General features: G+C 40.5%; 1 protein-coding gene across 1 annotated transcript; it reads left to right on the top strand.

Moving 5' to 3' along the window:
* Positions 1–754: 754 nt before the first annotated feature.
* LOC105932427 (transmembrane protein 229B) lies at positions 755–6,342 on the top strand. The gene is made up of 2 exons (XM_036134129.1): positions 755–760; positions 980–6,342. The coding sequence occupies exon 2, from the start codon at positions 1,035–1,037 to the stop codon at positions 1,620–1,622; it is 588 nt and encodes a 195-aa protein (XP_035990022.1). The 5' UTR covers positions 755–760; positions 980–1,034; the 3' UTR covers positions 1,623–6,342.
* The last annotated feature ends 9,118 nt before the right edge of the window (positions 6,343–15,460 follow it).

Raw genomic sequence — 15,460 nt, 5'->3', positions numbered from 1 at the left:
GTTCTTTGTCGTAAAAAAATGCTTCTTTTGATAAATTGTATGCTCTTTTAAAACATTTCCGTTTTTCTTTAAATGGTGCCACATTTGTATGGAAAGTTAATTTGTGTGTTGAGCAACGGCGTTAATGGGGTTGACTGTGCCCAAGTAAAAACTTACCAAATCATCTCTGCCAACGCCAAACAGCGTTTTCTGTTAGTGTTTCTTGTTTGGTATCGTTAGTTGGATTGAATGATTAAATATTGATGAACTAAGTCATATACGCAATAAAACATATTAATTTACAGTAGTAAACATAAGCCCCAGTGGTTTGTGGGAGAGTCCTATACAACCACAACATCTTGATACCTTCCCCTCATTCTGATCACCAGCTGGGTCACATGTTGCTTAGGGATCACTAGGAAGCCAATGTTGCTGTGTTTGTCCCTCTGACATACTGTAGGTGTTCAATGAGACTGAGGTCAGGATTGCAGGGAGGAAACTCTATCCACTCTGCCACCAAGGTTTGAAGGTAGTGTCCATTAAACCCCGCTCCGTGGCATTTTGGGGGATAGATTTACGTCATAAAGAGTGGAGATATGGGATTGCCGCTGGTTGTAGAATGCCATACGGTAACCTCTCTGCATTAAGATTGCCTCTGATGACGACGAGTCTTGTTTTTCCGGTTAGAGAGAGACTTGCACCCTACGGCATCACACTGCCTGGTTTTGGCAAGTCTTACACGGGAGAAACCCACATATCAACTCTGCAGCTCAAACCAAAAGTGCGTTCTTCTTCCAAAAATTGTGCAATTTAAGGGACAATGAACAGGCTTTCCAGCGGTATGAGAAACACTAGCAGGAAGCATTGTTACAACGAAGAAAAGAATAGCCTAAATACAAATTTCCTTTCCTTATGTGGCTGGTGTTTGAAGTTTGAAGGAGTAGAATAAGGTGTAGCAGGATTTTTCCAATGATAGTTTCTTTATTTGTTCTCTTTTCAGATCTGAATCCTGCACATTTAAATCGGAAATCTCTGTGAAACCCACAAGAGCAACAATGGCGACCATAGAAACCTCCAGGGAGCCAGTTCCTCTCACGGCCCTCTCCCGCTGGTACCTCTACGCCATCCACGGCTACTTCTGCGAAGTGATGTTCACCGCCGCCTGGGAGTTTGTGGTCAACTGCAACTGGAAGTTCCCCGGCGTGACCAGCGTATGGGCCCTCTTCATCTACGGCACCTGCATCCTCATCGTGGAGCGAATGTACTTGAGCCTGCGCGGCCGCTGCCCCGTGCTGCTGCGCTGCGTCATCTACACGCTGTGGACCTACCTGTGGGAGTTCGGCACGGGTCTGCTTCTGCGCCAGTTCAACGCGTGTCCCTGGGACTACTCCGAGTTCCGCTACAACTTCATGGGGTTGATCACGGCCGAGTACGCCGTGCCGTGGTTCTGCGCCGCCTTCATGGTGGAGCAATTCGTCATCCGCAAAACCTTGCGGCTGCGCTTTCACGAAGGGCCCGAGGACGGTTGGTCAAACCATCGGCGTGACGCTGGCGGTGGAGGAGAAACTTTGGAGGGCAGCAGGCGTAGAGAACAAAGGCGGGGGAGTGGCTTTAGTTCAAATGGCTGCCTTAAAGTTGAATGAGCCAGGGAACAGGGGATTTAGGGACTCTGTCATACCTCTGTGACTCGCCACTGGCACTTTTTCATATGCAATCTCACCCTTTAGTGCATGGGATAGAGAGCCAGAAGACGGTCTAACTAAGGCTTCAAATCCCGAACCACTCGGTCTGTTGTTAGCTAAACAGAGACTAATGGTGTTACTGTTATAACTGCATTTCACATTGCATTTAATTATTTTACCTGGGGCTTACCCTACCAAGACTGGGATCTCAAATAATCTGGATTAAACGCTAAATCTCCTTCTTGGAGCTTGGAATTTGGGATTTAAAAAAAAAAAGCACTTTTTCAGAGATTAGTGTTATTTTTTTCTGTGAAACGACTTTTTCAGAAACAAATACAGTATTTCTGTTTTTCAAGTATACATCCATCTTTGTGAGACCGGGAGTCTTGCTTCAAAAAAATCTTGAATTAAAGTACAGCAACCATGGAGCATCATCGAGAGATGTAAATGTTGGTATTTCTTAAAATTCAAAGGAACGTTCCAATGTGTAACATTTGGGACAATCTTTGGAGTTTCTTTGGAGAAGTGTGAAACCCATAGCTGTTTTCATTATTATAGAATCAAAATATGTGCAATTTTGTGGTAGTAGTTTATATTAGAGTTGCATGATCAAATATTTTAATAATTGAATCATCCTCTGGTTAATCAAGAAATAGAAGTTTCCAGCCCACATGCGTATCTCTTTACAACAGTTGAATCAGTGATTTACTGATTATATATAAAGAAAACTAAATGCAAACATACGTGTCTTTATATAAAAAAAAAGATATAACGGTCACCTAGGTCTTAAATGTCCTGCTCCACAGATAAGTTGTAAGGATTCCTGTAGCAAGGTGAAGACTCTTGTTTATTCCCGAGGTGCTAATGTCTCAAATAGAAACAGGTGAAACCAGATATCAATGCACACTTTATAAAAAGACTAGGAAACACTTTTTCTCACTAACTGATATTAAATCAGACAAAAATTATCCTGCTTTAGGTCAGTTAGGATTATCAAAATGATTTCTACTTGCTAAGTGCCAGAATAATCAGTGATTGAATATTCTAAAAAATATTTTTCCTATATTTTTCCTATATTTTTTCAGTATATTATGTGCATAGCAATGCCTTTAAACAGAATGACTTGCCTGGAACATTACAGGTATCCTTCCACGACTGCTCACGATGGTTAGCTGGAGTTTTGGCTCCTCCTACCTGACAGAATTGCTGTAAATAATCAAATTTGTGGGCAGCCATGCTCACATACTCCTTTTTAGGTCTAGCACAGATTTTCTAGATCAGGGCTTTGCCACAGCCAATCCCAAACACTGATTTTCCTCACTTTATAACTAATTTGGAGGTATGCTTACAATCATTGGCCGTTTGGGGCCCCCATTTGTCTCTCAAGTTTTTACTTCCATGCTGACTTGAGATGTTACTGCAGTATTTTCACACCATGGTGCTGCCACCCCAGCAGTTCATAGCTGGGATGATGTTTTCAAGCTTCCAGGTGTTCTCCTTTTTTATCCCAAAAAATAATATTTGTCATTAAGGCCGAACAATTGAGTTTTGGTTCAATCAGGCCACAGGATATTTCTCTAAAACTCAAGGTATCTGCCCTGGCCCTGACTGCATTTGCAAACTGCACTCTGGTTTTTAGAGTTGCGGAGGTTCGTGGTTCTTTCCTTGATGACTTTTCTGGTTTTGATTTAATTCATGATGACACACAAGGAAGCAATGTTTTTAATTAGCTGTCCTAAAATATATGGCAAGGGAGTGCTAAGTTTTGATTTTGTTTCAATGTTGTGAAATAACGGATCAGAAACTTACAAAGCCACGACATCATTGTGTGGGCTTGGCAACTTTTATTTAAAGGAAAAGTAATTTTGAATCTCTGAATATAAAGACCCTTATTGACGTTGATCTCTTTCATCATTCTGGTATTTAGCGAATATAAATAATTTTTAGCAATGCTAATTGGCCTAAAGCAGGAAATATTTTGTCTAATTTAACATTAAAAAGTTAGAAAAGAAGATTAGGTGTGTTATTCAACAGTTTATGTAAATATGTGGTTTCAGGTATAAGGAAAAATGACCTAAAACTCTGTGTCTGTGTTGCACCTGTCTTCAGAACCGACCCGTACCCTCATTTTTTTTTTTTTACATGACTGTACCATTTGGTCCGGGACTACTTCCATTTTGTACAGCTCTTGCCCATGTGCTAAACCATTATGTCCCACTTCCAGGAATTGTCTTGGCAGTTGGATATTTCTGAATCTTACTTAGGATTTAGTTAACTATTATTTTCTGAAGAACTGTGGTCCAAGTCAAATTGATGGTGGTGCTGATCCCTCTTTGGGCCAGTTGACTTTATTGAAAAAAGGAGAGATTATAAGCCATGATCAGACCTCCTGCTGTGTACCAGGACAATTTCTGCAATCAAGTCTTTTGAGTCGGTCGATGAAGGTTACAAAAACACTTAGACCAATGTTCCCCTGGCTGCATTTTCTCCATTACATTCTGCAGCACAGAACCTTTGAGACTGTATCCTCCTCCAGAAGCGGGGTTTTCACCACGAAACATGCTTTCTTTTGCATAGTCAGACGAACATTAAACAATGCATGGAAAGACTTTCTTTCAGCCATGTTCAATCAGTAGCCATAATGTGTGTCTGCTGAATCATTCTGCTGCATGTGTGAATAGAATGACAGTAGCAGATGGTCGGGTTGCTAGTTATCAGTGTGCGGTTTTCTCGTTGAAGTGTCCTTGAGCCACACGCTGAACCACCAACTGCAAGTAAGAATGACATGGCTTTGCATGGCTGCTTTCTTGCTGTGTTTTTTGTGCAAATGGACATATATATATGTGTGTGTGTGATTTTCTGGTAAACATGGGGGCGACATACAAATCCATTCCACTCAACATCATTTTTAAAACCTATTCCTCAAGTCTGCAGTGACTGTGAGTCATGGCCATCAACATAAAAGCCTCATTACGATTTTATTGTCACGCTTTTCTAAAATAATCACATGGCGTGTCTCTGTCTGCGTCGCTGCTGTGTATGGCTCGATGGCGTCTTCGACATGACAAAGACATAATGGTCTCGTTATGTAACAGTAATTAGTGTAAAAACACCCACTTCACAAGGAGAAGTGTTCACATCTTCCCTTTTTTCTCACAATAACAAAACTTTTATGTATCTTATTGAGGGTTTGCGTGATAAACCAACACAAAGTAGCCACGCTTGCACAGGGGATTTAATATGGCACACGGTATTAGACCTTTTTTTTTTTAAATCAAACATCTGTGGTGGGTATATGTATTCAACCCCCTTTACTCTGACACCACAAAGAGAATCCATTTGCCCTGAGAGGTGTGTGTGTGTCTGTGCAATCAGATCTCAGTGTAAATAAAGCTGTTCTGCATAGGCCTCAGACGCTTGTTATAAAATCAGGCATCATTTACCCTCCACCTCACATGGGGGCTGAGTGCAGATGCACGTCACACGTTTCAGATTTAAACGTGGAAAAATCATGTGCTCCTTTGTGTTTATCTGCCACAAGAAATCACTATTAGAACACAATTTTGGTTTGTAGCTGTAAAGGGATAAAATATCTAAAAGTTATGTAACAATAAATGCTCTTGGAAGGCTATTTCAAAAGTTATTTCAAAAATACCATGGAAGTATTTCCAAATAATAAAAAAAACATGTACATGCAAGAGAAGCAGAGGCAGTTACGAGCGACATATCAATAGGATTTAGCGGACAGGTGTTCGTGTTTGGTTGGGTTGAGTATTATCCTGTAAAAATGATGACGGCTTCAGTCAGTGCATGTATGAACGGCTCCAGTTAAAAACCTGTTAGACAAACTACTCCTCAGTACATGTGTCCCTATGAAAGAATGGAGTGGGAACAAATACATAAAATCAACACGTGTTTCATATTCAATATGTTAGAGCAAAAAAAAAAAAAAAAAAAGAAGGAATCTACCCTTAGTCAGGTTTCCACAGTTCTACTGGACTAAGAGGACATCGTGATCTTCTCCAGTGTGGATGCACAAATGTTTCCCTGTGAGTGGCTCCCATCTCAGCTGTAGAGAGCGGAAAGCTCCTCCACATCTCCGATGAAGTGCTGCCACCCAGTGGTCCACTAAACCTCCAGGAAACAGAATGTTTTTGCACTTTTCACTGCTGCATGCATTTTCCATTAGGCCAAAAAAGCAATACAATAGGTGCGATTATTCCCCCCATTTTCTAAGAAAATGTCTCTGCATAATTCATATGCGGTAAATATCTTAACAACTTGCTAACCCAAATGTATTCTCTGCAATATATGTGTGTGAAAGTGTATCGGTGAGTCATATAGCATCTCTGAATATGTGCATGTGGAAAATGTTAACAGTAAGCCGGGTCTCTCGCGTTGTTTTTCCTTTTTCTTTTGAATGTGCATGTCTAAAAACAGCTCCACCAAACTCTAGACTGACCTGATTGACCCTCGCCTTGTTCCCACTGGATTTTACAGAAAGCTCTACTGTATATCACTAGTGAATGACTTATCAATCTCCGAGGAACAAATGTGAAAAAAAAAAGGTTTTTAATGTGTGTGGGTGTGAGAACTGTGAAATACGTGTAGAATGCATTTTTACATAATTTATTGAAAAATCATTGCTACTGACCCCCATGAATTAAAAATTAATATCCTGCTTGTGTTGTTGCTTTTTTTGTTAAATGTTTCCCCTATTATTTAAAATTGAATATATAGATTAGCAAAAGCATATATAGCTACACTATTAAGGTTTGATCTAAGGATCATCTCAAATTTCCTGCTGATCGTAATTTTTTAAACTTTGTCCAGTTTACATTTGTTGTTTTTTATTGTTTTTCTTTCATGCAGCCATTTTTCATGAGCTTTTATTAATAACTGGGCCCTTTTCAACATAGTTATTACCACACAGCTTTGGAATCATGTTGCACAAAAGCCTCGTTTGAGGTTTAATTCAAATTAAAGCACAGTTTACCCACTCACACACAATTTTGAGACAACATCTAACTGAAAATACATATTAATGAGAAATCTGGAGTTTTTTTTCCAGAGACGATCCACGCCTGCAGATCCTGAAGCACAGAAGATCAAAGATTACACATTCTTTTTAAAAAAAAAAAAAAAGCTGTGAAATAGCCTTCTGGGTTCAGTGCAAGGCTTTAGTGTAGTCAGCTCCATCTCTCACCAAGGATGCTCCCTCTGTTGCACGTGGGAGCAGATTTCCCATCAACTGCAGACACAGATAACCAGCAGAAAAGTCAGAACTGAATGAACTTTCTCTTTTATATGTTAGAGCATCGCCCTCGAATGGAAGGGCGTTCTGAATGGGAACCCAATGGAAAAAAAAAGAAAAACACCCCAGTTCAAGTACAGCGTTTCAACAATCATCCAATGTTTTATCAAACAATTGCTAGAAAAGTGGAAATTTTATCAGCTGCTTGATCAACGAAGAGAATGTGCCAAAAACTTCTAGTGTCAAACAAATCAGAAAGCCAGCTCTGAAAAGAAAGACTATTTTGTCATTGAAATCACTAAATTAATTAATTAAACAATCTACAACAGGCCACCAATTCAATCCCAAAATACATTATTTGTCCCAAAAAAAAAAATTTGTAACTCTACCCAAATTTCTTCAGAGTCGTCGTAGATGGTGATGACCGTGGGTGTCAACGGTCTTCTATAGCACTCTGACTTACAGCGTAGCTGAAAAAACTTCTGACACTGTGGTATTACAGCAGCGACAGTATTATGAATCCATGAAAATAAGCAAACTACAGATTCTGACGAGTCTCCCCAGGACCGTCATGATGTGGGAGGTCAGGGCAGCAGATCTATGATCGTTAACAACGGATGGGTCAGGCTAAGGTTGGAGAGGTGCTGCAGAACTGCACACAACTAGTCTGCATAGGCCTTCAAGACTTTGGGGACTGACACCATTTGTTCCTGCAGCCTTGTTCTCATTAAGTCTGCTAGTTCAACGGACTCCTGGAGTCAGGTAGGTGGGAGACGAACGGAGGACAGACATCTCCTGATTTGGTTCAAGGCAGTGATGCAGAAGCTGCAGGATCCATGTCTGAGGTGGAAGATGAAAATGGAGGTTTGACTGGAAAGCTGTGGGTCACTGGACGATGCAAGGTCTGTTTGGTTGTGGTCAGGAGAGGAAGATGCTGAGCTTGTTCCTGTTCAGCAATATGTCCAGCTTATTTGCTCTATCTAAACATCATAAGACATAAGCTGATCTTCCTTATGTCTGAAGCCTGTGATCTTCATTCCTGACTGAAACATCTCTTAAATTTTCCTGCTGGAGCTTGTTCTTTACCTCCTTGCTGTCTCTATCGACTTCCTTCTATATGTTCCTCAATAATTCACTGTCGTCATCCCCGATGGCTCTTTTTTTGTTTGTTAGGAAGTTACTTTAGATTACTGGTGATCCAGGGCTTGTTTTGAGGGAAACATGCCACTGTTCTGGTGTTGTCATGCTCTTTAGTCAGTCACACTCTCATTTATGGGATCCTTGTCCACCATGTGGCCAGTCGAGTGAACTGCAGTGTGTAGACCCAAAAGAACCCCTTCTCAAAACTTGAGATCTGCACCTGCAGTCATCATCCCATCTATCAATCTATGTTGACGCTTCCGACACACAGAGGCATGCCATCTGCAGTATGGATAATGTAGTGCTTCCCGTTTATGATAAAATAACAAGGCACAGCGTTTCCCTTTTAGCTGCAGTACACGTTTGGGCCTCATGATGGCTCTTTTTCACAAAAAAAAGGACAACCCTGCCTTGGTGTTTCCACCTCAGGTCACAGGCTGAGTCACCAGTCTGCACTAAGCAATTAGCTTGTCGAGCCGGCTTATCTCATGACTGGGCTTCCACAGTAATGGAACACAGGTTTGCTGAAACTATAACTTTGCACACTGCTTAAATTGTAGGGCTGATAGGAAAAAAACAAAACATCCTCTTCATTCCAGTTAACATGAGAGGAGCTTTCCTCATCTTTTACCTGGACGTGCATGTTTCTGATGCCAGCGTAAAAATGTGCAAGCACAGTTGGAAGTGTTTTTGAAACATAACGAGGTTGCGACAAACAAGTGAGCAAACAAGCAAATAAATAATGATTTAATAAAAAAAAAAAAAAAGTTTCCATTCCCTCCCTTTTCTACAGCCACACCTTACAGGTTCCAAGAAAACGGGTTGTCAAAGTGTTCGATTAAATGCAGGCTCCCTGCGGCTCCGGGGCCCTCAACCAAAACAAAACCTTCCAAGTGAGGGTGTGTCCAGGACGCACGCTCTGCTGCCCTAATGGCTGGGAGCCGCGGTGGCCCGGCCTCGTTTCAAACCTTTGGCATATGGCTTCATCACCTTCCCTCCAATCACTGCCTCTCATACCAAATATGGAAGCTGAAGACCTGTAATCTTTATGGACCGGTGACAAGTGTCCTCCCTCAGGCACACCGAAGGCTTGTTTTGTCACTGTGCCAAGCTGTTTGTGCGTGTGCACACCCTGATGTATCTTCTGCTTCAGTTTTAAAAAGAGTTTCCATGACTGACATCATTGTTGGTCACATTTGAAGTTTGAGTGACAGGAGCGGATTAAGGTTAAGAGATTGTGGAAAATAACCCCGCCGGTTTTCAGCGAGCGTATGTTTACATGGCAAATACGAAGCGATCTATAGCTGTAAAGTAGCGCTACCAAGACAAAACAACTAAAGAAGGTGGATTTTTGAGGCACACTGACATTTACTTCAAGCACGTACAAAAAAGGAAGTGCAGGTGTGAATGTCTGAGAACTGACACAAACGACTAAATAACGCAAAAAGACACGTGTGTACTTACAAGTATTTTCTCTCCACATTCTCGATTTTTTTTGGTCACAGTTAAATGTTTCGCTCACACCACCGCTGACCAATAACAACATAATTACCCTTTGGGGCAGTGGGTAGCGCTGTTGCCTTGCAGCAAGAAGGTCCTGGGTTCAAGTCCAACCCTGGGTCTTTCTGCATGGAGTTTGCATGTTCTCCCTGTGCATGCATGGGTTCTCGCCGGGTACTCTGGCTTCCTCCCACAGTCCAAAAACATGACTGTTGGGTTAATTGGTTTCTCTAAATTGTCCTTAGGTGTGAGTGTGTGCGTGAAAGGTTATTTGTCCTGTCTGTCTCTGTGTTACTCTGCGAAAGACTGGCAACCTGAACGCTGGAGATAGGCACCAGCACCCCCCGCAACCCCATGAGGGATTAAGCGGGTAAGAAAATGGATGGATGGACATTTGGCAAAACATATTATTATTAAAAGACTTTTGAGAAATACTTCTGTGGACTGACCAGACTGATGTAGAACCTTTTTTTTTTGACGGAGTGCCTCTCATTACATCTGCAATAAAGGATGAATAGAAATCCCCCAAAACAACAAGAACTTGGTCAAACATGGTGGCGGCACTATGATGACCTGGGGTTGCCATGCTGTTTGAGGACATGGGCAGTTTGCCACAACTGAGGCAACCATTTATTCTGCTCTGCCCTAGTGTAGCAGTGGGTAGTATGGGCCACTGAAAAAAGAAGTCCGAATTTGTTTTTTCCCCCTCAGAATTCTGATAATGACATCAGAAGAATTGTGACTTTTTTCAGAAGTCTGAGATTAATATCAGAAGAATTGTGACTTTTTTAGAATACTGAGATTAACATCAGAAGAATTCTGACATTTTTCCAGTGGCACTAATACTCTTATGTAACTTTTGACCTAAAACTCTACACACTTTATGCAGAGAAATAATGATCCATTTTACATCGGCAAGTCCACCTCTGAATGGATCCAAAAACAAAATGAAGATATTGTTGTGGCCTGGCTAAAGTCTGGATTCAAATGCAACTGAGATGCTGTGGCGTGACTTTAAACAGGCCATCCATGCTTGGAGAACCTCTGGTGTAGCTGCTCTAAAACAACCTTAACATTTGAAAACTACATTCATTATAACATCTGGTCTGATGTTTTGCAACAGACCCGCTTCTTTGTTGTCCAAGTGGACAGATATTAGCTGTTACCCCCCTATTACATCAAGCTAGAGTCAAAGATGTCGCCATGGAGCTGGTCAAAAACAAAAACATGGTAGTCTTTTACTGGCAGATACGGGCTGCAGTGTGAACTTCCATCTGTAAGTAATCCATTCTGTTACACAGGGGATGAGCATTAAAAAGCGGTGATGAAGTGCTCAACTGTGCCCAGCAAACAGGCCTCTGACCCAACATCCATCCACCCCTCTTTTTTTAAATCAAGCCATCATACGTCATCTAAGGTGATCATCAAAAACCCTGCATCACGGAGTATGGAGTTTCCTTGTGTTAGAGATGCAGCTGAGAAGATTCTCAAACATTTGTTGGATGATGAGAAAGAGGGATTAAAAAACAGCTTAAGAACCGAATGTCAGACTGGTAATGGAGAGCAGCAGAGTGAAATTCAGCGCCATAGCAACAGCACTGAATGTCAGTAAGAATATGGGGTCAGATGGGGATAGTTGAGGTTGAGACAGGTGAGCCAAGGAAAGGAACTGTTCCATCAAATCAAGGCACAGCCTTAACATTTGCATTTTCACTGAATCACATCCAGTGCAGAAAAACGCTACATTGAGGGGAAACTTGTTTGACGTGTTGAATGAGAAAATGCGTCAGGCATTTACCAAAGCACATTAATGTCTGAGCAGCACTGCACAAAGTTTGACTATCTTACATAGATCCTACTGGAAAACTTCGGCTTTTCTAGTCACTTTTTCCTCTCCTGCAGGCCTCCTGCCTGTCAGGACGTGCTGCAACAAATGCTGGATTGGCTAGTGATGATGGGGAATTAGCCTGGAACAGGGATAGCTCACTATCCCAATAGTTGATGTTTATCTGTGTTGACATAGTTCTGGAAATGCCAAATAATTGCACAGAAGCAATTAAGATCAAACACAGTGTTGAGAAAGGGAATTCTTCCTGCTATTACTGTATTGTTTGCTTGCTTAACATTTATGAATCTGAAGGAAAATAAAGGGATACTTTCACTTGGCTTTTAAAATGTATCAAGTATTTGTGACAGTAGGTGCCAAACTAATGATAATATGGGTGTAGCTCAATAAATTAGAAAGTTTTTTCCCCCCAAGTATTCAGTTAAATCATTAAAACCCATATGTTGTACAGATTCCTTACACACTGTGATATATTTTAAGTATTTACTCTGGTGAATTTTAAAGACCCAAAACACATTTTTCTTAGAAAATATGAATATCACTTTTTTTTTTTTTATAAAACACAGAAATGTTATGGTTTACACAATCATGAGGAAGACCTCCAAACTTCCAAAAGGAGGGCAACCTATTAAATGTCCTTTCTTAAGAAGCTGGTTGTTCACAGAGTGCTATGTCCAAGAATTTTAATGGAAAGTTGAGTGGAAGGAAAAACTGCGATATAATAAGGTGGACAAGCAACAATGATTACTACAGCGTTGAGAGGATTTTGAAGCAAAATCAAGAGTTTGGGGATTTCTCACATGGTATGAATTGCAGCTGAAGTTGGTGCATCAAGAGTCTCCACACAGATCTAGTCCAGAATATGGACTACACTTGTCACATTACTTGTAATAAGTCACTTCCGATCCAAAGATAGTAATTTTGCCTATTTCATGGGAGATATTTTACCTTAAACAGGCAAGGAACACACTGGTGGGTTGACGAGGGCTGCATGCCACTTCCTAGTTTGTTGCTGGCTTTTGGGTATGTTAAGGTTTATTAATCCCGAGGGGGAGATTGAATTGCCATTGACATATCATAAAAACATATATACAGGCAAAAAACCTCACACTGGACTCTGGTGTAGACCACAACAAAAAGGCCACATAATTATAATAAAACAACAGTAGTGTCAATATCATTATCAAGAGTAAGATCATAAAAAGATCATAGGTAGAGTGTGTGCCGAACCAAAACTCATTGAAATGGAACATACTCCTTATCAACGCAATTGTTTTTTACTAAATGCTGTTGTTGAAAGTGTCATGCCTGGACTGTTGCTCACTAGTTCAAATTATAATTCATTTAGAACCTTTTTTATCCCAGATGTAGGCTAACGCAGTCTGGGGGAAATAAAGAGGCTCAGAATCCAAGTTGTTTGAGGTCCAGTGTGAAGTCTCCACAGAAAGGATTTGTAGAGCTGTGTCATCTGCTGGTGTTGGTCTAATGGGTTTTATCATGTCAAAGTGAGAGCAGCCACCTATCACGACATTATAGGGCTGTTTATTTTTCCTACTGCACACCAGGTTATGATGGCCATGATATCATATTGCTTCATTGGCCAGCAATCTCACCTGACCTGAATACCACAGAGAATCTACAAAGTATTGTAATGAGGACGAAGGGAGGCACCAGACCCAACAATGCAGACAAGCTGAATCAAGAAACTTTATTGTCACTATGTGTTACCATAATGACATTTTGGGTGAGCCAGACACCGGTTCACAAAGCACATAATTACACATTACACACAGACACAACAAGACATGATCATTCCATTTATTTATTTATTTATTTATTTATTTATCTATATATTTAACTGTTGACTGTACTGGCCAACAACACCACCCCCTGAGGGGCTGAAGCGTACATATAGTCGTTAGAAGCTAGTGAACTCATTTTCAAGTCAAAAAGACAGCAGTCTACAATACTGTGCAATAATTTAATTGCAGAATTGTGTCTAACCAGACAGTTCCTGGAATATTTAAATGTGTGAAAAGATATTTGCAAGTGAGAGACCGTATAAGTGATTTTCATCAGATCAGAAACCTGTGTAACTAGTAGTGTGGTACATGTAACAGATTATGAATTGGGCTGACGGTGTGTCGATTTTCAGCAGGCGGCGATGGCCCTTACTTGGGAAAGATTTTTTTTTAAAGAAGCAATAAGTAAGATATTTACTGTGAAATCAACAGTCAAGTCATTCTCATTTGTGACCCAGAATAGAAGTAACATTCCCTATAAACAATCAGCCCTCTCCATCAACATTGTCCTAGTCAGATATTTCTCCTTTGAAACCTAGAGGTACGGTCCAGAACAACTTCGGTTCAGAGTGTAGCCCGTGTTTACTTCCTGGTTTCTGATGCAATCATATGAGAGTTCCCAGGCTTCCCAACACAGAGTGCAACATTTGTTATTTTATTTTGGTAAAAGAGCAGCAGCCTGCTAACATGGAAGCCAGTAAGAGAAGTGGACCAGAAATGGAACAGAATACAACATCATATACGTAATGATTTCATGTTTTGGCATCATTTCCCTCATGGAAGTGGGTCAAAGCAATGGAGCTCACAGACACTATACACGACTCAGATCCGTGATGGAGCTGAGCGAGGCTACAACGTCCAGCGGAGGAGCCAAAAGAAAGAATAAGCCTAACACTGTAAATCAGGTTGATCTTCAACCATGCCGAGCTGTCACTTTACTGTCAGGCATTGCAGGATTGCTCTTACAGTAGCTGCTTCAAATGTCGCCATTTTGTTTACTGATAGTTCCAGGGTAGGGCTGGCAGGGTTAGGGTGTTCATGTCTGCTGATCAAGCCTGCTGCAAAGCTTTTTTCAGGCTCTAAGTCAGGGGTGTCAAACATACGGCCCGCGGGCCCGGCCCGCCGAACAATTTAGTCCGGCCCTGTGGCTAAATGCATTATCATTATAAAAAAAAAAAAAAAAAAAAAAAGAGCTCATCAGATTTGACTTTCACAAGTGGACACGATAAAAGGAAGAGAATGATAAAACAATTATTGAAAAAAACATGTACTTCGTTTAATTGAAAATATGCAGTTCCTATATTGTACACGAGGGGCGCTGTGTTTTAATTAGCAGCTTAAGCTTCAGGTGTGGAAAAATTCAAATCATTTCTTAATTTTTATCTGTTTGATGTATTTTGTCATGCATGACAGTGTTTTTAAGCTCCAAAAAATTTGAATAAATGTTTTTCAACATTGTATAATCACTGTGATCAGTTCTTATGCATAATGCACAAGTAAGTGTTTAACTGAGTAAAAGTATTGTTGAAATTGCACATACTTTTCTTAAAAACGCTGAGGTTATTCATAATATATTGTGTAAAATTAACTTAATATAAAAATCAACAACAAGTCCACATTTATTAGTTCTATTTAATCTTGCAATGAGTTTACTCGTGTGGCCCTCTTGAAATCAGATTAAACTGTATGCGGCCCCTCAACCAAAATGAGTTTGACACCCCTGCTCTAAGTGGACTAAGTAAACAGTATTAAGATGAATACTTGTCATCTATTGTCTAATTTGAAGATGAATATGTGTTTTTTTATAGTCATAATACGTGACCAGGCCCCATCAAATAACAGTCCAATTTATTTGATGTGTACAGATGTAGATGATTTCTTTCTGACCCTTGCAATATTATTTCTGTTCTGCCGTTGTCAAAAAAAAAAAAGGCCAAAATAAAAAGCAGGCAACCGACATGCAGAGACAATTAGTCCCTGACAGCCGCCCATCCAGGGTTTGAACCATGGCCTAAGAAGCTTTGCAGGATGTCTGTCCCTTTCCTGTCTGGAAACTGCAAATAAAGGCCACTACTCCCTCAAAACCTTTTAAAATAGGTTTTCATAATTCATTAATCTTAAAATTAACTGCCGCCCTCATATTCTCTTATTGATTTCAAAAGATTCAGACACATAATGTTAGTAGCCCTTTATATCAGAAAACAGAGAAAACAGAGAAAAGACCTGGGTCTTGACTCAGGATAGATAATAGATCAGA

This window comes from Fundulus heteroclitus, unplaced genomic scaffold (genome assembly GCF_011125445.2).
Source record: "Fundulus heteroclitus isolate FHET01 unplaced genomic scaffold, MU-UCD_Fhet_4.1 scaffold_747, whole genome shotgun sequence".
Classification (NCBI taxonomy): Eukaryota; Metazoa; Chordata; class Actinopteri; order Cyprinodontiformes; family Fundulidae; genus Fundulus; species Fundulus heteroclitus.
The sequence above is the reverse complement of the archived record's forward strand: the minus strand, read 5'-3'. Positions and strand labels throughout refer to the sequence as shown.

Bases quoted from the DNA above. Each gene is read 5' to 3' on its own strand.
- LOC105932427 (XM_036134129.1), top strand. From the start codon at position 1,035: ATGGCGACCATAGAAACCTCCAGGGAGCCAGTTCCTCTCACGGCCCTC.